A 23,317-nucleotide genomic window follows, 5' to 3' on the forward strand; every position below is an offset into this window, starting at 1 on the left:
GTTATGTCCTCAAATTATTAATCTAGACCACACAGAATAAATGACAATCTGATTCATGTCATAGCATGCATGTTAAACTATTAGGCAATAGTATATTTCTAATAGAACCAATCAATTGATTCACTTCGCTATTCATTTTGCAGGGCCCCAACCCTTTCATTTGCAATGTAGCATGAAATGCCAGCTGAGGTGAAAAGGCATCTAAGTTAGAAACAAATCACTAGCCAACAATAGTATTTAATATGCAGGCCAAAGATAGAAACACTACCTTGCTATCCCTGTACCACCCTCTTGCTCTATGTGGAAATCAGTGTGAAAAATCAATTAGATCCTTTGTCTGCTCCCACAAGACAAGTGATACTCATAATTGCACCCTCTGTTCTCTTTTTTCTCTCCCAACTTCATTCCCAGATTTACAGAATAGAAAGCAAACTAACATAGATGATAAATGGAAACCTAATTATCTTCACTTTGTTTCTTCTTCCATTGTCTTTTACACATATTGTCACTGAAAGAAAATCACATTCAGGTTTCTAATACAATTTCATTCCAATGCTTTGTTAAAGGTGCATGCCTTCCAGGATTGTTAATGAAAATGGTAAAAATCATGCTTGAGCCTGCAGAGGAATCTTCCTTCATAGTACTTTTGGACACAGCACCAAACAGTAATAAACAAAGGATAGAACAAAGGTCATTGGAAAAGCATCAAGGATCAACCAAAATGCAAAGAAGAAAGAAAAAGAACAGAAAGAAAAGCATAGGTATAACAGAATCAAAACCATATGGGATTCTCAACTATAGAGGCTTCTCTCTTTTCTTTCTGTATTAATTGTCTTTGTGTTGTCTTTTTATGAATAGTTCTTTAATTGTGTGTGCGCATTTTTCTTTTCAAATCATTCAGGGTTTTGTCTATGGTATAATGATTCCCTAGCTAACTGTCATAAATGAATGAACCAGTTCTGCAAATGAGTGAGCTACTCTATTCAACTAATTAAGATAAGAGCTTTTTACCAATAACTACAAAATGACACTATTATTTACCAATACCAGAGTCTAAAACTAATATCCCATGTGGCCAACAATTGCAACGGCCTGTTAGCCCATCCTAAAGAAAAACACTCAAATATTACAAAAATTACCAAACATGCCACTCTTCCAAAATTAGAACGGTTCCAAAATCAAAACCGTCCCAAAATCCAGATCCAAAAATTAGAACGGTTCCAAAATCGAAACAGTCCTAAAATCCAGATCCCAAAATCAGAACGGTTCCAAAATCAAAACCGTCCCAAAATCTAGATCCTCCCTAAATCGATCTAGGGCTCAGGCGAAGCTAGGCGACGAAGCAGCCGGCCAAGTGAGCGGCGAAGCTAGGTTGCAAAGCAGCCGGCGAAGAGAGGCTGCGAAGCTAGGTGGCAAAGAAGCCGGCGAAGCGAGGGCGCGACCCCGGTGGCGAGTCTTCTGCAAAGCTAGGGCTTGAAGGTCAGTAAAGAAATTTGTAGTTGCTGAAGGTCAGTAGCTATAGTCTGAATGTCTGATTATGCATTCAACACTGTCGAAATTTGATTATGCTTAGTAGTTTTAGCTGAGAAATTTTGGTTGAGAAATTTTGAGGGTCAGTACCTTCAGCCTCGTGTTGTCATAGGTTTTGGGTAAGCTATAATGGATTGTGTGTTGTTTATTTGTTTTGCAATTTGGTGGAGCTGTACTGATCTTAATTTGTTTGTTATTTCTGCAGAACTCAGCACCATTTCGTTTGCAGGTCAGTAGCTATAGTATGATTATCAGTTTTGTATTGAGGGTCAGTAGCTTTAGTTTTGTGTTTATGTTAGTTTCTTATGGGATTAGTGGTGTTGTGTAATGCTTTAGTTTTGTGTTTATGTTAGTTTGACAAAAAAATTGTTGTTATTTTTTGGTTCTGTGTTCTTGCAAGTTCATGGATTAGTTGCAAAATTTGTTGCTTATATCTTCTACTTCCTTTTGTTTTTTCTTTTCCAATTTTTATCATGGAAAGAAATGGAAGAAACTATAGAGATTAGGCTCCAAGTTTAGTGACAGTTCTTATGTGTTTGAATGCTATGATTTATGAAGAGAAAGGATTAGAGTTGTTTCAACATATTTGAAGAGAAATTATTAGAGTTGTAATTGCCAAAGCATTTTTGGGCACACTTTGTCATCCCTTATGCTCTGTGTTTCCGGTTGACTTGCAGGATGAAGCTAATGAAAGCAATGCTGAAGTGAGCAAACGCCAATTTCCGTGATGTAGCTGTCGACACCGCCGCCCATAGTGGCTGGCGTCCTCCTCCTCCCCTCCATCAAAATGACAATGATGTCTTGATGGGTTTTGCTGATGCAGGGTATCTCTCTGACCCTTACAAAGGTCGCTCCCAAACAGGTTATGTCTTTACCATGGGAAGCACTGCGATATCTTGGAGGTCTACAAAACATACCTTTGTTGCTACTTCCTCGAATCATGCGGAGATTATTGCCCTACATGAAGCCGTGCGTGAATGCATATGGCTAAGGTCTGTAATTAGGCACATTCGAGGAATTTGTGGTTTGAAGTCTACCACAGATGAACCTACATGCATTTATGAAGATAATGCAGCTTGTATTGAGCAAATGAAATTAGGTTTCATCAAGGGCGACAACACCAAGCATATATCACCTAAGTTCTTTTACAATCAGCAACAACAATCACTTCTAAAGATTGAAGTAAATCAAATCCGATCAGAGGATAATGTAGCGGACTTATTTACTATGTCATTACCTAAATCCACCTTCAAGAAACATGTGAAGAGTATCAGATTAAGAAAGTTATCCGAACTCTCATGATTGTAGCAATGAGGGGGAGACGTCGACATCAGGGGGAGGGATGATGTTTACATGATCAATCTCGAAGAGTGAATGACGTGTTGTGCTCTTTTTGTCCTTCGACTTGGGTTATTTTTGTCCCACTGGATTTTTGTTAGCTGGCAAGGTTTGTAAGATCAAAGTATCATCACTAAGTTTGAGCGGCACAAGGGGGAGTGTTGAAGGATGTTGAATTCTAGTGTGCCTCTTCAAACTAGGGTTTAGTTCTAAAGTTGTAATAGGAGAATGTTCTAGATTTCCTAGTTATATTCGGATTCTGTTACCTTGTATATACTTTGTAAATCCCTATATAAAAGGCTCCTATTATCAATAATAGAACACAAAATTTCTCTCGAATCATATTTTCCTACAACAATAAACGACTAATTGGCATTTTGGGACTAAACGCTTTGAGGGCTATGATGGCTCAAGGCTCAAAACAAGCAATTCAGGGTAGATATATGAACTCAATGCATATCAGAACTTCGGTGTAGCTTTCTTCTGTGAGGTCCACAATTAGTAGCGATAATTATTACAACTGCCAAAGCCTCTCCTAGAATAAGTCATAATGTATGAGAGAGCCAGAGAGAGACGCCTGATTGGTAATCCAGTCTATTTTGAGTATTAATGGTATGCCTGAACTATGACTGATCGATGCCAACCTTAGCTTCAGATATTGCTCAAAAACAGTCAACCATCAATTGTATCTTATTAATAAGATCAAAGTTTACTGGTGGTGAATGTTCATCCCTCTCTTATAAAATTCATGGGATTGATTCTACCTTCAGTTCATCTTCTGCCTCGTATGAGAAGAGCCTTTACTTGATATTAGATTAAGCGCTAGCAAGCTAGTTATAGCAGCTTGCTTCGCCATAGTAGATAGGTGAGAAAATAGAAATCGTTTCTTCTTTATAAAAAGAGATTCGGTAATTAGGTATGGTAGAGCTGAACTTTCTTCACTATCTTAATTTTACAAACTAGTTTAGTGAGAATATTTATGTGTCGAACATTTCAACTGTCAAAAGGGTGCTGCATACTCAGGAAGATGAAAAGAATTACACCGGAGTGAAGAGCATTGCATCAAGCAACAGTGGCATTAACAATCTTCCCCTGCCAAATAAATCAAATTTATACTGTATTTAGAAGCCAAAAGTCTATAAAGAAATTACAGTGAAAAATAACACAAAAGGGCAGCTCAGTTTCACTAGACTACAATATAGCTGTTCATCCATATTTCAAAGGACAATACAATATTCACCAACAAAATCTGCAGGGCACTATATTCAACAAAGAGAGGCTTCTCGACACATAGTGGCTTACTGGTATACCTAGGAATGGTGTGATACCTATGAATCTGTATCCAAACCGAAACATCCAGATTGTCTTCTGTCTGGCAGTGAACTTGAACATTGTGTTTATTGCAGAAACAAAATTTGGAGGGGACACAGGTATCATTTAAGATATTTTTCCGGAGTGAAATGGAATGAAAGCCTTTTTGATCTTTCATAGCCACTTCTTTCTCCAACTGGGAGATCTTTTGTCACCAGATAACAATCTCGGAAGACTTAACAAACTATTAACCCGGGTAACGCCTTCCAATGCTGACCAATCTTCATCTGTTGAAATGCACTCTGCCAGACTTCTTTTAGACTGGCCCTCCAACTTCATAGGAAGCTTTTTCTCTGTTGACTCGGACACAGGAACAATCTCATCGGAGCTCCGTACAGTACTGAAATGCTCAAGACCAGTGGCATGAGAATCACTGAGTTCTAAATCACTACCCAAATGCTCAACAGCAATGACATGAGAATCAACAATCTCTACATCCTGACTGTTACTTTCTGCAGTTGCCATCATCTCCATTTCCTCTCCGTTATTCTTCGTCACTTCAGTATCTGTCACAACCTCATCAGCTACAGAAAACTGTTCTAAAAAGAGGCAGACAACAGCACAATCATCATTCTTGGACGTAGGGTATTTAAGCCTCCAAGCTCTGACGGCACAGTCTACAAGAGCCCTGGCTGCTGTTGTGTGACTAGGGGCAGAAGCCACAATTTCGATTGCTTCCTTGTTTGAAAGGACATCCCAAACCTGCATGATGCACAGTTTATTTATCTGTTTTAAGTGGCAAGAAACCCAAATATATATAAAAAAAGAACAGTAAGTTACCCCATCGGTGGCAAGTATAATGAATTCATCTTTTTCCGTTAGGTGGCGATAGTAAACATCTGGGACAGAAATTAAACCAAAATCCTTTAGACAGAAGTCTCCAAAGGCTCTAGCCATTGCTAAACCAGGAGAATCATTATTAGGTAACCAAACACGAGCAACCTCTGGCTCATCCTGCAATGCAAATACCCTTCCTTTGCATTGGTGAATCCTAGCAGCTTCCCCTAATTACAGACAGACAATAGATATTTATCAACATTCTTCCAAACCAGTAGTTCAGTACTCAGTAGTTCTACATAACATCTGTTGTGTGTGATGAGAGACAGAGAGAGAGATATACTAGGAAGATCAGGCTTTAAGTCTACTGTCAATTGTACAGCAATCAAAGAGTTGTCGTTGTCTCTTGTTGCCAGCACAGCTCTCGAATCCCCAACATTGCCAAGTACAAGATTCTGACCCTGAAAAACCAAACATTACAAATTAGATGCAACACTCGTAGGAAATTTCATCATCTTGTACATGTATTGTAATGCCTTCTACTATAGCACTTTGATTCACTCCAAGCAATGCCGTTATGATAAATGTCTATTGTGAACAAAAACATGAATAGAGCAGGGATGACTTGACTTAAGCTTCTCCGCCATAATACTGAACATAAATAAATTAATAAAAAAATGCTTATCCATAGATCAGAACTCTTACAACCATATGAGGAAATAATGGATTATAAAGGAACAAAAATTTGCTATAGAATTCTATCTTGAAAGGTATGACAACAGACTGATATTCGCACAAAGATGCAATATACAACAAAAATTCACAATTCATTTCCACCCTTTTAAGTGACAGTCTGACTTGACTTATGAAATGGTAAACCAAATTTCCAATATTGTATTTATTAAGGGAGGGGGTGGTGTGAGGCTCTTAAGTTGTCACCAACCTGACATTTGCTTAAAGAACTAAGTGCTCCATAACTTTACAGTATCTTCAAAACATCAAAGTTTTTCTACTTTCACTTATACATCTCAATGTCTGAGTGTGTTTGGAGTACAGAAATAGACAGACAAGTACAGTCACACATCCAAATGCATACATGTCTACAAATATCGATGAATTATGTGTATCACAATTTCATGAATAATCACCTGCTTTATCAATGTAACAGCAGTTGTCCCACTGCAGAAGCAATCGATTGTGGGATGCAATCTTAATTCCTTATCCATTAACTTGAAAGCCTTTAAGAATGACTTTTTTAGTGGTGCATACATGTCGGGGAGATTTTCACTTTCCTGGACCTCCATTGACTCGCGCCATTCATCATCAATGCTTGGAGATGGCGGTTCTTCAAAATTAGAATTTCCATGTGCATTTTTAGTCTTACTGAGGTTGCTCAGGTCACCATCTGAATTAGCTTTCCACTGAGTGCATAGTAAGAGCGGAAGAGAATCCCGAACTTTCTTGGCAACCATATGACCAAAAGGACCATGGCCATCAAATACCCCACAAAATACTGTATCACTTCTTGAACTGAAATCCTATCATACAAACATTATAACCAAATCATCACATACTGATGCAAAAGAGAGAAGAAAAAGGAAAACCGTCAAAATGCATGTAATTTGACCCCTAATTTAATGATATTTGAAAACCAAAATATGCTGTATACATAACAAATTCCAAGGCTCGAAAAAAAGCAACTAATGATATACAGATTCAGCTTGTAGACTGGTTTATTAGCCTGAATATGCTCTGCAATTTGTATTATTTTGTCAACAGGGAAAAATGCATGCCAAATATTTCATGCCCTCATAATCTCAGTTAGCCATACCCTACTCAAGTCACAAGGTATGGCAAGGTTCCTTTGCAGTTCTAAAGACTAGTTCATCTGCAATAACAGTACGGCAAACCTACATGCAGGGCATTTGTAGTTTTGTACCATCATTCCTCACAAGGGTCATTTTACAATCACAATAAGCTTAAATATATTAGTATATGTGCCAGAACTGGATTAGCGATCTTTGCTCGAAGGTGTGAACATGAAGGAAAACATGTTGAATTAGAACCACTATGAAATTATACTTTCCTAAGAATGAGTAAACCCCGAATGAAACAGCACTAAAGAAATTGACCAAGAAACTGTGCAACAGAAGCAACAACATGATCCAGTCTTCTGGTTTCCCATTTCAATAAAACCTTCTACAACAAAAACCATCTTCTCCAAGTCAACCACATTCCCCACACACTATTCCAACTTTCCCTATTAGCTCTACAACCCCATTCTCTACTCAAACACCACAGAAATTATAGTAAGAATTGCAGAAATGGGTTCTGAAATTGGGCCCAGATCAAAGTCAAACAATTTAGTATTGCTGATCATACACAAAGCAACAAAGCAACAAAACAATCAAAGCTAGAAAAGAGTAAGCACCAAATCATCACTAACCTCCCAAACAAGCATGGCGTCTTGATTGGTTCCCTTCTTGCCCTGCTGAGTATGCAAGCAAGCAACTTTGCTGCCCCCATTGCTAATCAACCTGCCAGGAATCTCAATCTGATGACCCACATCTCTGTCACCCACCTTTTCACCTCTGCTTTTCTTCCTCGTAATCCATCTCTTTGAGCTCTTTGGAGGAGAAGAAGTACCATCATCCTCCACAGTGCTCATCTCCACAGTATCAATCCTCTTCCCCATTCCTTTGGAATTGGTAGAACAGCAAGAACCCATTTTGATTCTATTTGATACTCTACCAAATACCCCAACTGCCAAATCGGATCCAAAGCACCCAAAAACGTTGTAAGGAATCTCACAGATTCAAAAAGCAGAGCAAAGTTGTAAACTTTGGCCCAGACCCAGATAATTTAAACTCCAAAACAAACAGTATAAATGTCAGTAATGAAGTTTCATTGACGTTTTTACTCTGACCTTTGTTCAAAGTTTCAATTTTTTCTTCTTGTCTATTTCCAAAGGTGGTCTTTTCCCACTCCACTTTGTTTATTTTCACCTTTGGAAAGAACCAGAATGGGAAATTAAATAAATAAAAATTGTAGGTATGAATATAAATATTTCTATCTGCTACCACTGGTCCATTGCCTAACATTTAATAATCGGTTGCGTCATGTGACCAGCACGAGAAAGACAGGTTTAATTGTTGGCACCAAACACACCCTTTATTACAAAAAAAAAAAAAAAAAAAAAAAACCACTTGGGTAATCAGTTATCTGTGGGCAACTGTTAACATGTGTTTCTGCAAAATGGTACCTAGTTTGCATTGTAGAGTTTATTGTCAAGTCCGTCCCAAATGCATGGTTTGGTTTTAGGGTATGTTTTTGCAAAATGGTTTTTAGTGGGAGTGGATTAGGAGCATTGCCTTGTTTTGTGGTTTTTTGTTGGTGTTATTTGCTATGACGTCTCGGATTTATAGGGAACAAAATGTTAGAACATTCTGTCAAACTTGTTGTCCAGCACTCCAGCTTCTAGTGGGGACTGGAGTCTCCTGGTTCAGGTGTCACTTACTAGTTCGGTTTGTTTCTTTGTTTGGAGTTTGGCCAGCTTGAGTATTTGGAGAATCTCCCCGAGAGTTTGCCGGAAAGAAAATAGTCGAAATGTAAAAGTTAGTTGCTTTTGAATCATTTAGGCCTTTTTTTTTTTTTTTTTTTTTAAGAGTATCATGAGAAAGAGAAGTTTTATATACACACTAGCATTTCTCCACACATGCTCTGCATGTGCAAGTTTTTTTTGGCAGAAAATAATAAAGAAAACAGTTATTGCAGACATAAGATCATGGGAGAGAAAAATGGATTGTGGTTTTTTGTTTGTTTTTTTTTTAATAAAAATATATTTTGTAAATGTCATAATTGTCCTTGTACTTTAATTAACTCTCAAAGTTTTTTAATATTTCAGGGTCATTTTGGTACATTTTTTCTGTTTTGGCTAACAAAGTCTCTTCTAGATATCCAATTACTTAATGCACACCCCTTATATTTTTTTGTCATCAAACTTTCATCTATACCCCTCCTCATTAATAAATAAATAAAAACAAAAACAAAGAAGAGTCTACAAAAATAAAATAAGAATTAAATGCTTTATATATCAAAATATTAATTAAAGATTTTCTTACATGTTAAATTTTCTCCTCGTCTTCATAATACAATCGACGTCTCTTCAAGATCATATGTATAAAACCAAATTGGTTGAAACATATTGAAATAAGTTATAAAACCATCAAATATATCTTGGATACATGAATACATCATGATCAATCACTTTGTTTGCAAAACAACCACCATGACTCATTCTTTATCGATTTTAATATTGATCATGACTATATCGATCACGAAGATATTGACATACATTAAATAATTTAAAATCTTTTTTTTTTTTTTGAAAGGGTTTTGGAACCCAGCCAAGCTGGGAGGCTCATCTCCACGCCTGTCTTATTGAATTAAAATTATGCGTCGAGGGGGACGTAGGGCCTTGACCTCGAGTGCAATTACAAAAATCCTCATAGAGAACATCCTGAATAATTTAAAGGGGAAATGCTCATTTACCCAATTTTAGCTTAAAATGTGCCCACTTGCCCGACTAAGAGTTTTTAAACCCCATTTACCCAAAACACTCTAAGGGATTATTTCCCCTTTACCCAATTAATTCTTTTTATTAATTTTTGGGACTTTTTTGCCCTCTCCTTCAATCTCTCTACTCTCAGTTTCTCTCTCTCTCTCTCTCCCCCTCACCGATTTCTCTCTCCTCCCCCCTCACCGATTTCTCTATCTCTCTCTCTCTCTCCAGAAGACGTCAGATCTCTCTCTCCCTCCCTCCATCCCTCCGGCAGGTCGCCCACGACGCCTGCTCTAGCCATCGCCGCGCCGAAACTCGTCGTCGTGCTCTCCGCTGCCAGGCTCGACGCCAAGCCGACGGTCCTCGTCGCTGAGAAGCTCGGCGAGGCCGGGGTTGACCTTCTGAAGGAATCAACGACGGACTGAAAATGGCTATCTGCTATTGTGCAGTCATAACCATAAAAGTTGTAACATTAGTGCCCCCCAGTAGACTTTGTATTGGGGGCCAATGATGACTGCTTTATTTATTGACGGACTGAAAACTGCTATTCCAAAGTAAATGTAGTGTTAAATTGCAGTAGTTGATAAATGAAAAAAATTGTGTTGTTTGTGTCAGTCTAGTGGGGGCAGTAGACAGAATATTGACCCTCATAATGTGGGTTTTTAGACATTATCTGTTGTTTTGAGTGTGAATAACTTGTATAATCTGCGAAACATAGGAAGCGGTGTAATGTTTGAAGGTCTATTGGGGGGCAGTAGACACATTAGTGCCACCCAATAATGTCTTTCTTAGGAGACAGTAATCATCTCTTGTTGATTTGTTTGTGATAAAGTGCAATACACTGTGAATCCTTGAAACTGGTGCAAGTTTTAATGGTTTAGTGGGGGGCAGTAGACACATTACTGCCCCCAAATAATGCCTTCATACGAAGTCAGAACCCTTCACTTAACTGGTGCAAGTTTTAATGGTTTAGTGGGGGGCAGTAGACACATTACTGCCCCCAAATAATGTCTTCATACGAAGTCAGGACCCTTCACAAAACTGGGGCAAGTTTTAATGGTTTAGTGGGGGGCAGTAATAATGGTTTAGTGGGGGGCAGTAGACACATTACTGCCCCCAAATAATGTCTTCGTGTTAAGTTTAGGGGTTTAGGGGCAGCGTTAGGGGCAGTAGACACATTGCTGATGAACTGCGACGAGGACGTTGGAGTGGCTGGATCGCCGATCAATCGAACGGCGACGAGAACGTTGGATCGCCGACTGGAGCTTCATCGTCGTGTTCAGATTTGGACTGCATCTCCGGCGCGGCGATCAGAGAGAGAGAGACAGACCGGAGGTGGAGATCATGGGGAGGAGAGAGAGAGAGAGAGAGAGAGAGAGAGAGAGTGGAGGTGGAGATCGGGGGGAGAGAGAGAGAGTTTGGGAAGGAGAGAGAGACTGATAAGAGATGGATGAGTTTTAATTTAATTAACAGGGGCTAAAATGTCAATAGATGTAAGATTGGGTAAATGGGGTTAAAAAACTCTTGGTGGAGTAAGTGGGCATTTTTTGGGCTAAAAATAGGTAACTGGTCACAGCCCCATAATTAAAAATCTTAGAGGCATCAAGTTTTTCAACTTGAAAAACAACAAAGGTAAGAAAGTTAAGTTATTCAATCTTCTAGCGATATACCAACCTCATTTATGTGAGAAAGAAGAAACACAATTAGTAATTACCATATTGATATGTGCCGAAATTAATTAGCAATTAATTCCTCAATTAAATAAAAAAGAATGTATTAAATAAAAATTTATGATACATAGTCGACCTTTTTTTTCTTAATTTTTTCTCATTTATTTATTTAATGAGGGGCATAGATGGAAGTTTGATGAAAAATGAGGGGGTGTATTTAAAATGAGACAAAAAAATATAAAATGATGTGCATTAAGTAATTGAGGGGGTGTATTTAAAATTTCTCCATGAGAAAAACTTGAGAAGAAAAAAAAGAAGAAGAAGAGAGAATAGTGGGTAGTCTCTCCTCTTAGCTGAATTTAGCTAACCAAAAGTGAACTTCAAACTTGCTGAGTAGAGGCTTATTATGTTGGAGTGGGTTTTAAGTAGAACTCATATTACTCAACCAAAATGGCATAGGCTCTATGAAGAAGTACGTAAAGTGTGTGAGATACTCTAATTATATCTTACAATATTTTGGTATGGTTCTCAATTAGTTAGTAATATGTAAATAGCATCATTCATTAAGTAGATGGATAAAGATTGATAAACTTTCTTAAATATGAAAAATGTAAAAATTGGACTTATACTCCTTTTAACAACGTATCTAACTTATGTAAGCAATTTGCTTATGTCCAACCCTCCAACGGTTCTTCTTTCTTAATGAGCCAATATGTAGACATAAGCGGAACTCTGATTTATATGGCCGCAAGTAGAGAGAGGAGGTTTTAGGTGGAACACGCCTCACGCGCGAGGAAAAAAGGAAGAAACCCGAAGTTGCTGGTTCTCTCTCGGCCGAACGTTACCGGCGATCCCGCCGCTGCGTTTCGGCCCGGGAGGGGATGCTGTTGTTGATTGGTGGTCGGCCCTCAGTGCAGAGATGCGGTCCAGGGGAGGAGGGAGGGCTCTTGACATCGGATTGGGCAGATCGTTCTTGATCTGTCCTTCTGGGTTCAGGGGCGACAACGGCTAAGGTATTGCGGCGGTTTGTTTCTTTCCGGCGGTGGGACATGGCGTCAGCGTATAGGCTCGCTGGATCGTCGTGGAGGCGGCCAAATCGCGGCAGAGGGGATTCCCGTAAGGATCTGTTTCTATCTTGCGTTTGGATCTGGGTGCTGTTGTCAATAGGATGTAGATCCTGTTTGCAACTTGGCAAGGTGGTGCAGTGGTGTCAGGCAACAACGAGGTAGTGGGGTGATGACGATGGTATTTGCCGGCGGCGGGAATGGTTGTCCGCAGTGCTTGGTTGCTGTTGGGGGAAGTGGGGTCTGGGCTGGGCCTCTGTCTTTGGGCCTTGTTGTCGTTTGGTTTTAATTAGGGTTTTTTGTTTGGTTTGTTTAGGTTTAATTAATAAGTCCCTACTCTTCTGAGCTACGGTTGGTCTCCTACTCTTTTGAGCTAGGAATTGGTCTAGGTGTTATGCCATGTAAATGGTGTCATTCCCGAGGACGAGGACGATTTTGTTCAACTCTGGTTTACTTTTGTTGTCGATTTGTTGATAAGCGATCCTTTACATGTGATCTAGCACCATCGGACAAGGTGTTGAAGAGGACGCTATCTTCTTCGCGGTTGATTACGAGGTTTTACTGGAATTTTGGGGTTTATATGCTCAATGTAGCCTTGGAAATAGGCTCTTGGTGGTTAGAGTTTAGGCCCTTTGGCCTGATGGTCTCTGTAACCGCTATTTCTTGGGGTTTTGGTTCATGTCCCCCCCAATGTAAGCTTTGTTGATTAAATGGTTATTTCTTTTCTAAAAAAAGAAGAAGACATAAGCGGAACTACTATGATAACATAAATGACTCCAACGCCCCTACCACCTACACCATCTAAATTTCAACTCCAACACTTCATTTCTATATTCATTTTGTATATGTAAATTTACATGTACTAAAAGACCCGATCTAATCAGGTTACATATCGAGTTATCTTTTCGTTATATCACCGCTGTGTCAAAACAAATGGAGTAGTCAGTAAAACACTTTTTACTAGTTGGTGCTTGTTAGAATATATGATCCTGATATTATTTCGGGAAATACTCTATATGCTTATTATTATCAAGGGTTTAGACTTAATATGTCCTCCTTTGTATTCGACAGTTTCATTAATCAAGGCTTGAGGGCAGCTGTACCAGTTCTTAATAAAAAAATAATAAAAATAAAAATAAAAAAAGACCTGATCTAATAAAGTCATTAGAGTTAGCCTAAGTGGCGAGGGAGATTAAAAGTTGAATTTAAACCATATTCTACTTCACTGTGACCAAAAAGACACATATGTATAGATGACGATGTCGAACCAAATTATGAATTTTCTTTTTAACTGAAGAATTCATAGCTTTAAATATGACTATGAACATGGTTTAGAATAGTACAAAGACAACCACTCTATGATAATGTTAGCCAAATAGCCACCCTCAAGTATAAGTGGTACAAGTAATAGTATAGGGATTTAAGAAAGGTTGTCGAACCCACGAGGATTGGATTCCTTTCACTAGCTAGGGTGTTAACCTAAGGAGAGCTAGAATATGCAAATGTACAATCACAAACCTAAATTCACAAGGAAATCTAGGCTCATGGTGAGTATGTGCATTGTGGTGATAGTGAAATTGTTTGTTGGATAGAGTAGTGAACCAAATTAAATTAAATGCTCAAATGTAAACTAAATTACTCTAAACTAAACTAGTAATATAATGGATGAAGTTAGGGGTTGGATTATCTACCACTAACCTCCCTTGCAAATATTGAAGTTCAAATACAAGTGATGCTATTCTAATTTCCCAATTACCCTCTTTGCATCTGGATAAGACTACAAAGGCTTAAACTCCTTTAATGTTATTAATTCCAACCGGATAAGTCTCGAATTAACTACCTAAGAACAATTCCTATTACCGGTTAAGTCTCAATTCATTGTTCCTAGATGCATAAAGCTTTGAGTTAAGATAATCATGCAAGCAAACCAATCCTAGATCTAGGTGATTTTAACTCACAACCTTCACATGCACATAGAGGATGCTATCAATGCTCAAGGTTAACTACTCCCTAAACATTTTTTCATGAGATGACAAACACAACATATTCAAAGTAGTTAAGTTTGAATGAATGCATTCACTTCTTGAATTAACATATGAAGATCAAAATCACAAATAACATCAAATGCAAATTAAAACATCAATATTTCATACAAGTTTGGCTAGGGCTTTCAACCCTAGCCCCAACAAAGTACTACTCACTCATAATTACATATACTAACTTCATAATCAAATTAAACACCAAAATATAATCTAGAGTAAAAGGGATAGAGTTGGCTTAGTTGTGTGTCGGATGGTCCCCAAGCTCATGTCTTGGTGGTGATGGTGGTGGTGGTGATTCCCTCCCCTTCTTACTCTTGAAACATTGATGATAAAAGATAGTGAAGCTTGTATTATGTATTGTGTGAATAGGTGGACTAGATGGAGAAAATGATGATAGAAAAGAGAGTGGAGAAATGATGTAGTAGTAATGGTGTTAATGGAGGTAGAGGATAAGAAATGGTGGTGGTGATGGAGGAGATAGAATAGTATGGATAGTATGAGTATTATGGGTTTGGATTTTGGGAGATGGAGATGGAGGTTTTGTGAAGGAGATGAAGAGAGAAAAGAAGATGTAATGGATGAAGGAATTGGTTTGAGAGTGAGAGGAGAATGTGTTTAAATAGGGAAGAAAAATAAGAGTGAAATGATGAGAGGAAGAAAAATAATGAAAGTGGAGTATGGGAGTGGTTTGTAAAATATGTAAAAGATGGGGTAATGATGAAATGAAAGCAAAGCATGAAGGTGCAGAAATATGGAAGTGATGATGATCTATTAAAGAGATTGGAGTAGAAAAATATATCCAAGGAAAAAGAGAAAAGCATCTAGCTAGCTTTCTTCATGTGGGTAGGAAACATGAACATGCATGTGGTGTTGAGCTGGTTTTTAGGTCAGTTTTTGCCCCTTTATTCCTTCAATTATTTCTCCACCAAGACTTCATAATGGACCTCCGATTTTTTCATATCAAATGTTCATCTATGAGTGTAGATCATCCTGGTAGAATTTCAGAGCTTTTGGAATAGTGGTTGGGCCGGAAACGCTACTGGACTCCTTACAGATTCAGTTTTCCAGTTTTGCTTATGCAGAAAATTGGACTGATTGTTTGAAGGTCTTCCACTTCTATCTGGCTCTTGCACTCTTTATAAGAAATGTTTCTTAGGATGTCTAGAATGGATCTGGAGAGTTTCAGCTCATTTGGAGTTCATTTGGTCAGGCGGCCGCTCCTTCTTCCCTGTCTAGCTCACTTTCTCCTAGCTGGAGTAAGAAAATGTTCTAAGGTTGACTTTTTAGTGCATTTCCATTCTTCTCCATCATTTCCTAGCATGATAAGGAAAACAAAATAAATATATATAAATAAACACAAAGGTTAAGCAAAAGTACAAGATTAGGGAAATAATGAAATTGAATTAGTCAACATTAAATTTGGACTTTAGAACAAGTAATTTCCATATTTTAGGGGACAAATATGTATATGAATTATGATCAAACAGATAACAATATGACTGTAGTTTTTATACTAAACAAAAATACTTCGCCTTGTAGCAATCTATTAAACGCCGAGCACGCAATTGTGGTACGATGAAACCAAGCACTTCTACAAAGGCTCAAGAATGAGCTTTTGCTAGCACTGACATAATAATTAGCAACTATAATATGCTTTTCTTTAGAAGGGTCGGAGTTCTGAACATTAGAAGGGATAACCAAATTAATTAGTACAAGTATGTGATGTATATTATTCATCTAAAAAAAGTATGTGATGTAATACAAATAAACGGTCAACTCTCAATAGTAGGGAATAAAAATCATTCATTGAGGAATTGAATAGACAATATAATTAATTAGGTATGTTTTAAAAGGAAACTAATTAGAAATCTAATCCACAAAAAATAAATGAAATCAATCATTTTCCTTATTTTTTGTTAGCATGACGTTAACTATTTCTTTTTTTGATGAATGATGCCGACTAATTGGGTGGATAAGAAAATATAATCCAGAAAAAACATTTTAATAAAAACCAAAAACCCAAAAAGAAACAAAATTTAACAGTGTGGTTTAGAAACGAATCTTTTGAAAAAACGAAGCAAAAACCGTTAAAGTCCGCGCCTTTTTCATTTTTTCAAGACAAGATTTCACGGGAAAACGCTGTCCAAACGGTTTTTCTTATCCACTACGAAGTGACGCCGTTTGACACAGGAAAGTACAACACAATAACAAACATAAGACGTCAAGGTTAGGTCTTGACGGGTCCATCTCTATCCGCATAGCCGAAATTTTCATCTCAGGTTCTTGTCCCTCTCTCTCTCTCTCTTTAATTCTCACACTCTCTCTCCTCCTCCTTCTCCTTCTTACTCTTCTTCATCTTATTCGAATCAGATGCTTATATGATCTTTCAGATTGTTCTAGATGATTTTGGGTTGTACGATTTTGATGCAGTAGTTCTTTGAGCTTTGATTCCTGCTTGATCGATCGCTTCACATCTTGATTGTATGTTTTCATTTTGTTTTTGAGTGAAAAGTTTGAATCTTTAAGTTGTGAAGTGGTTTTGAGTATAGGAGTAGTAGTTGATATAGGGTCAAGTTTCAATCTTTCTTGAAGTTTTGGACTGTGGAACTTTGTGAAGGTCTTGTTTGTTTGACTTTTTCACTTGGATATTTAAGTCCAGGTTGCTTGGATAATCTAAAATCCATCAAAGATTGACTACAAAAATTTTCGGCAAAAAAAAAGAAAAAGAAAAAGAAATTTTAGATTGAACTACTTTATAGTCTTTGGTGGATTAGCCCGATTCCATGTTAAATGATTTGTGAGGTGAATTGGCTTCCAAGAAACTATCAGATCTATTTTATGTGTAGGATGCAGGGCCCAGATTAAGTGTGATCATTTGACTAATAAAATCAAACCCCATGGAAAGCTGTAATGACCAAGTCTAAATGGAAAGACTCCAATAGTAGATGGAGTACGTAAATCAAAACTTGAAGTAGTGGAATCAGAGAGAATTGATTCATGTTTTTGTTACTGTTTCTATCAAAGGCTTATTCCTTTATCTTTTTTATACTTGTTGATGGAATGTAACCTGTATTTTTAAACAGATAAAAATGCAAGGAGCACTTAAGGCCTTTTCATCACAGGGGAACTTTGTGAAAAATGCAGTTTTGCGACACGTCCGTGTTGTGAATCCCCTAATTCAGCCTGCTTTGTTTTCACGCTTTGAGTCTACTGCACCTGCCCGCATAGAAGAGCAAGGTTTCGAAAGCACTAGGATTGCAGACATCTTGAACTCTAAAGGTAAAGGTGCTGATGGTTCCTGGCTGTGGTGCACTACAGATGATTCTGTTTATGATGCTGTTAAGTCGGTAAGCATTTCTGAGCTTTGTGAAATTTCAAATTATTGCAATGATTTGATGAGCTGTGGCATGGTGTATTTATGTCATTGGTCATGCCAAATTGGTCGTTTCCTTTACAGATGACCCAGCACAATGTTGGAGCCTTGGTGGTCGTGAAACCTGGAGAGCAAAAATCTATTGCAGGAATCATAACAGAGAGAGGTACTTTTACATTAAGGCTTCCATGTCTGAACCACTGGATATATAACACATTGCTCATCTTGTTGGAGATTATGATAAGGGTCCTCTAATCCGAAGTTGGACTGTTGTCTTCAAGGATAGGCTAATGTGAAACTTGTTGGGTAGAACAAGTAGGCAGCAAGCATGTTTAGAATATTGATCATTTCTCTAAGAATATTTTGGGCAGTAGAGCCTGAGGATCAACTTGAATGAGCAAAAGACCAACATGACATCACTGTTCATCTATAATGTTATTTGGAGTCTGAACCTTATTCTTGTACGACAAATTATCAAGTTAATAAGGGTGAAGAAAAGCACGAAGTACAAGTTAGCAGAGTTCATAATATGAACTTGTTGCTGAACAATAAGCTAAAGTAGAACAGCTAATTGGGTAAGCACCTTTAGGAAACCAAGTTGGAAGGAACGAGTGACACTTGGGATCAGGAAAATTCTTTGGAATGATCACTTTGAATGGTTTTAATATCTCTTGATTACCAGATGACATTCGTTTCGAATAAAGTTTAGTAATAGCCAACTTAATTAAAGGGCTTTAATACTAACTACTATCTCCTTACCGAAGAGAAATGCTCTTGAAATTGCTTGTTCACTTTTAAATGTAAAATAAATTCACTGTTGGCTGTACATGATGACTCTAATGATGCTTGGAAGATACATTTGTGTGCTCCCCCAACTAATGGTATTTCTGTTTGCACTGATCAGATTATCTCAGGAAGATCATAGTGCAGGGAAGATCATCCAAATCAACAAAGGTTGGGGATATCATGACTGAGGAGGTATAGCTTGTGAAAACTTCCTTCCTGTTTTTCCAGGAAACTCGTGCTTATTAGAATTTACATCTGTTAACCATATATTATGTATCTTTTGATGAATGTGTAACAACTTCTGCTGGAAAATGCTGGTGGCTGCAGAACAAGCTTATCACTGTCACCCCTGACACCAAAGTTCTGCGGGCAATGCAGCTGATGACAGGTACTGTGTGCTGCTTCTTGTATTTATACTTTCTGACTTGCCAGTCTTTCCTTGTATTTAAGGAAGCTAATATCTGATATTCAAATTCGTTTCTTTACTGGACAGATAACCGAATTAGGCACATTCCAGTTATAGATGACAGGGGAATGCTTGGTATGGTATCCATTGGTGATGTGGTTCGTGCTGTGGTGAGTGAGCACCGAGAGGAGCTCGACCGCTTGAATGCTTTTATTCAAGGTGGTTACTAGATAATGATGACAAAGAAGATGGCAGGATGCCGTTTAGCTGACTCGGTGTAATGACAAGCAGTAATAAGCCAGAGTGCTTGTATATATCGCATGCTTTGGGCTTCGCCTGTTGTTTGGTTCTGTATTTCCCAATGTCTACAGTCTATCACATGAACTACCAACTTGTGGATTATCAAGTTAATAAGATGTTTGCTTAAATCTTCTTTTGCCTAAATTTTTCATTCTTTGGGATGTTTGGCATCTGGTACATCCTCGTGTGTTGGGGGCTGCATCCTCGTGAAAAGGGTAACTGCCATAAAGCTCAGATCATCAGTTCTTTTTTTTTTCCAACCTAGTGACATCAATCCATTTCATGTGAAATCGATTTCATCATTTTCATCTGAGACAGTTGGCAGTATTGGTTAGTTGACAGTTGACAGTTGGCAGTATTGGTTAGTTGAATAACAGTTCTCATGAAATAAGTGGTGTTAGGGAGATGACCCAAATAGTTACCATTTTCAGAAGTTACAAAAACCAAGTATCCTGTTATGGAGAAGAATCATTACAGCTTTTCTGCACATGTGACTGTGAGTCTGAGCTGGTAGAGTAACACATCATTTTCTTTTTGAAGAGAAAACATCAAAATTTTATTGATCATGAAGAATAGCATTGCACGTTATTTGCATAATTTTGAGGCGATTGAATCACTCTTTTCAAATATAAAACGTCAAAATATTATTGAACATGAGGAAAGATTATTGTTCATTTTTTGGCTTAACTTCTTTAGGAGCTGAGTTGTATTTTACACAATAATTTACTTTTTAATAGAAAGAGTTGAATTTTGAACTTCACGTAACATTTTGAAGTAAAACTACCACTAAATTAAACTTATTCGGTAAAAATTGAAGGTTTTGTTTTTTAAACGAAGAAGGTCAACTCGATTTTATAATTCAGCAAGCAGTACTAAATGACACACCACTATGGGGTCGACAGAAAGAGCAGTCTTTTAAGACATACAAGAACCCTATTTTAAAACAAATAGAACCCATCATACCCAAAGTACACCCACATTTTAGGAAGTTTACGCACCATTATTCTAACAAAGACCAAGATGCTCAGAAGCAGATTAAAAATGGTACCAACCGAGCAACTGGTCTTTGCGATCTCTCAACACTCAAAAAAAGAAAAAATTGGTTGTCACTTCCTTCCAAAAAGAAGGAAGAATGACTAAAATAAAAATTAACCAGAAATGCCATAACGACCTTTTGGGCCCGAAGCAACCCAAACCCCTAAAGCCCGCAGAGAGGCCCACATCAACAGCCCAGTTGGGAAAAACCCTAGCAGCATCCTCCATTGCATCGCCACCTCCGAGCAGCTTGCTGTATCCATGGCCGACAACAACCTCACCTCCGCCAGTGTCTCCCCGAGAGAATGAACCCTTGCAATAAGACCAAGACATTCTTTAATCCAAATCCCAAACCCGTAAACCACCTCCTAACATCGGAGGGTCCAGGCCCAAGAAAATCAGCTCAGTCCTCATCTCCAGCCGCCCCGAAGCAATTCGACCGTCACTGTAATACCCGGTTGATTACTTTTAATCAAAGCAAAACAGTATTGCTTACTTTCATGATTTCGCTGCTTTAACTTTAATGATTATGCTTGGGTTAACTGATTGAGTTGATCTTCATTGGCCGACACTCTCCCTCACTCACACCCTCTCTCTCTCTCACTCAAACTCTCACTCTCTTTCTCGTCCGAAACCCATTCGAAAACAGAGCACGGCTTCTCCGGTCTCTCTCTCCCTCCACTGGCCACCAAACAGCTTTGGACCACCTCCATTAGCCTCGCCTAGACCTTGCACTGCTGCAGTGGCATCCTTGCACCGCGGCACAACCGGAAACGGCGGCGGAAACACGGTTTCGTTTTAAAACCCGATTGGGTCCAATTGTGATAACTCGAGGTACAGGCCATCAATCCTCACCAAACTTCATCCTCGAGCTCGCCTCAACTTCCTGAAGCTCCCAGAAGCAGCCTCACACGGCGGCGTGGCCCGTAGCAGTGGCTGCAAGTCAAACCCAACCAAGAACGAAACCGGAGCTATCGATCCAAATATCTTGAGCTACAGGACGTCGTTTTGAGTGATTCTTGAACCAGTGAGCTCGCCTTGAAGTTCTGAACAACTCTCCAGAAGGAATCGAAGCGTTTCGTTGAAGTTTTTACGTCGAAACTCAAGCTCGCCGGATTCTGGAATTTTTCCGACCACCGAAGCTTTCGATCGGTATATCTCGAGCTACAGACCATATTTTTCTGTGATTCTTGAACCAATGAGTTCACCTTGAGTTTCTTAACAACTCTCTAGAAGGGATCGAAGCCTGAAATTGAAGTTTTGACGTCGAAATCAAGCCTTGCCGGATTCTACAAATTTCGCCGGATTCTGGAAATTTTCCGGCCACCTCGACTGTTTTAGGTAATTTCAACCACTTCCGGTCATTTTCAGCTTACATGGTAGTTATGAAAGTTGTTAAGCATGATGAGAGGAAGAGGAGAAGCCCGGCCCCGACACCATTGGCGGTGGTCGGCGGCGGCTCTGCCACTAACTCCGGCGGCCATTTCCGGCCACCTCCGGGGATCAAAAATATGGTTTCTGTACATTTTCAGATTCTATATTTCAATACGTTCATCTTGATATATTATATGCAATTTTTGGATATCGTATGATTAAGTTATGAATTTTTAAGTTTCGATCGATTTCGATCGTTGGATTTGTGATATGTGAAGTTAGGACCGTCAGATGGACTTGTAGTTTTGATATGATGATCTTATGACTGTCCCAGTGACTTTGTGTGGTCATGGGCGAAGATCCGACCGTTGGATCTTCGTATAAATGCAACACAGTGATTAGGGAGGCGATGCGTGAGAATCCGTCCGTCGGATTTTCGTATAAATTTGTGGAGATGTTTGTAAGGACGATTCAGGAAGATCCAACCGTTGGATCTTCGTGATAATTTTGGAGGATGATCCTAAGGGCAATCCGTGAGGATCTGACCGTTAGATCATCGCGTAATTTCGATCCGACCGTTGGATCATCATTAATTTAGAATCCGACCGTTGGATTGTTGTATTTGTGTGGTTTTTGAATAAATTGCTAAGTTAAGATCGTGTTGGATTAGGTGATTGACGGATCGATTTGGCGGACAATTTGTGAAATTGTTGTTGAGCTGTTAAGAAGACGCAGCTGGATTAGAGGTGAGTAAAATCGCACATGGTTCCTTCATGAACCGAAATTTAGTGATTTATATTGAATTATAAAGGTGTGGAAAATTGTTTTAAGAAAATAAAGATTGTTTTGAAATAATATGAACTTGATCGACTACGGTTCATAGGGCTACTACTCACAGGTAAGGAAAATGAATTTAAGTATAAAAATGAATTTCTTGTTTTATTGCATGTGAACTATAGATGGTATTAGTAGTCACTCTTGTGTAGGTGATTACGTATATATATATTTACGTGAAATATATATTGAAAGTTATGACATTGTGTGATGTATTGAGTTGTTTGTGATAAAGAGTAGTTGAGTAAAGTGCGATAGTTGAAATGTGTAGACGAATTATATGTTAGTGTCAAGTGTTCTCATCGTGTGTCGATGAAAGTGCCCAGTATTTTCATCGTGTGTCGATGATTGTGGCAAGTGTTCTCATCGTGTGTCGATGAAAGTGCCAAGTATTTTCATCGTGTGTCGATGATTGTGGCAAGTGTTTTCATCGTGCGTCGATGATAGTGGCAGGTGTCTTCATCGTGTGTCGATGATTATGACACGTATTATCGTAAGATTGAACCTTGGCCAAGGTGACAGGTTACGATTCAGTTAGAGCTCTAGTCTGTCTGCCATCATACTGTTTGAGGGATAACCTCAAGTTTTTATGTGTCTTTGAGTATGACATGCTGCGTGGAGGGGTTTTTATAACCATCATATACCCTTGAGTATATATTGGAAATGGAAAGTTTAGTTGTTTGGATGGTCACGGTGAGATGTGAGTTGATTGATGTTTGAAGTGACGTTGTGCACTTCAATTTTTATACTAAGAATCACTTAAATTGATTTGTTCTTTAAAGTCGTGCAATTCCTTGTTTACTCATACGGGCTGTCAAAAGCTTACCGGGTTTGTGTTGTTGCAATCCCGGTACAC

General features: G+C 38.5%; 2 protein-coding genes and 1 long non-coding RNA gene across 5 annotated transcripts; 2 read left to right on the plus strand and 1 right to left on the minus strand.

Moving 5' to 3' along the window:
• Window positions 1–1,215: 1,215 nt before the first annotated feature.
• LOC133729406 (uncharacterized) lies at window positions 1,216–3,044 on the plus strand. Its single transcript, XR_009856360.1, has 3 exons — window positions 1,216–1,479; window positions 1,736–1,759; window positions 2,208–3,044. It is a non-coding gene; the product is annotated as an uncharacterized LOC133729406 (long non-coding RNA).
• A 924-nt stretch (window positions 3,045–3,968) lies between these two features.
• Window positions 3,969–8,010, minus strand: LOC133732867 (probable protein phosphatase 2C 6). Its single transcript, XM_062160470.1, has 5 exons — window positions 7,463–8,010; window positions 6,165–6,554; window positions 5,360–5,477; window positions 5,020–5,243; window positions 3,969–4,941 (listed from the first exon to the last, which is right to left on the minus strand). Exons 1-5 carry the CDS (start codon window positions 7,742–7,744, stop codon window positions 4,354–4,356), a joined length of 1,602 nt encoding a protein of 533 aa, XP_062016454.1. The 5' UTR covers window positions 7,745–8,010; the 3' UTR covers window positions 3,969–4,353.
• An 8,465-nt stretch (window positions 8,011–16,475) lies between these two features.
• On the plus strand, window positions 16,476–19,362 carry LOC133732934 (CBS domain-containing protein CBSX3, mitochondrial). Of its 3 annotated transcripts, none has more exons than XM_062160543.1 (6): window positions 16,476–16,632; window positions 17,437–17,700; window positions 17,811–17,892; window positions 18,631–18,704; window positions 18,840–18,900; window positions 19,006–19,362. In XM_062160543.1, exons 2-6 carry the CDS (start codon window positions 17,443–17,445, stop codon window positions 19,146–19,148), a joined length of 618 nt encoding a protein of 205 aa, XP_062016527.1. In that variant the 5' UTR covers window positions 16,476–16,632; window positions 17,437–17,442; the 3' UTR covers window positions 19,149–19,362. The 3 variants fall into 3 exon arrangements, with proteins under 3 accessions (XP_062016527.1, XP_062016528.1, XP_062016529.1); XM_062160544.1 differs by lacking the exon at window positions 16,476–16,632 and adding an exon at window positions 16,656–16,834; XM_062160545.1 differs by lacking the exon at window positions 16,476–16,632 and adding an exon at window positions 17,200–17,303.
• The last annotated feature ends 3,955 nt before the right edge of the window (window positions 19,363–23,317 follow it).

This window comes from Rosa rugosa, chromosome 2, assembly GCF_958449725.1.
Source record: "Rosa rugosa chromosome 2, drRosRugo1.1, whole genome shotgun sequence".
NCBI lineage: Eukaryota > Viridiplantae > Streptophyta > Magnoliopsida > Rosales > Rosaceae > Rosa > Rosa rugosa.

Bases quoted from the DNA above. Each gene is read 5' to 3' on its own strand.
- LOC133732867 (XM_062160470.1), bottom strand. From the start codon at position 7,744: ATGGGTTCTTGCTGTTCTACCAATTCCAAAGGAATGGGGAAGAGGATT. The intron at 5,478-6,164 runs GTGATTATTCAT...TTGGTTTTTCAG, and splicing joins CTGTTACATTGATAAAGCAG to GGTCAGAATCTTGTACTTGG. The intron at 5,244-5,359 runs GTATATCTCTCT...GTCTGTAATTAG, and splicing joins CTTAAAGCCTGATCTTCCTA to GGGAAGCTGCTAGGATTCAC.
- LOC133732934 (XM_062160543.1), top strand. From the start codon at position 17,443: ATGCAAGGAGCACTTAAGGCCTTTTCATCACAGGGGAACTTTGTGAAA. The intron at 17,893-18,630 runs GTACTTTTACAT...TGCACTGATCAG, and splicing joins AGGAATCATAACAGAGAGAG to ATTATCTCAGGAAGATCATA. The intron at 18,705-18,839 runs GTATAGCTTGTG...TGGTGGCTGCAG, and splicing joins GGGATATCATGACTGAGGAG to AACAAGCTTATCACTGTCAC.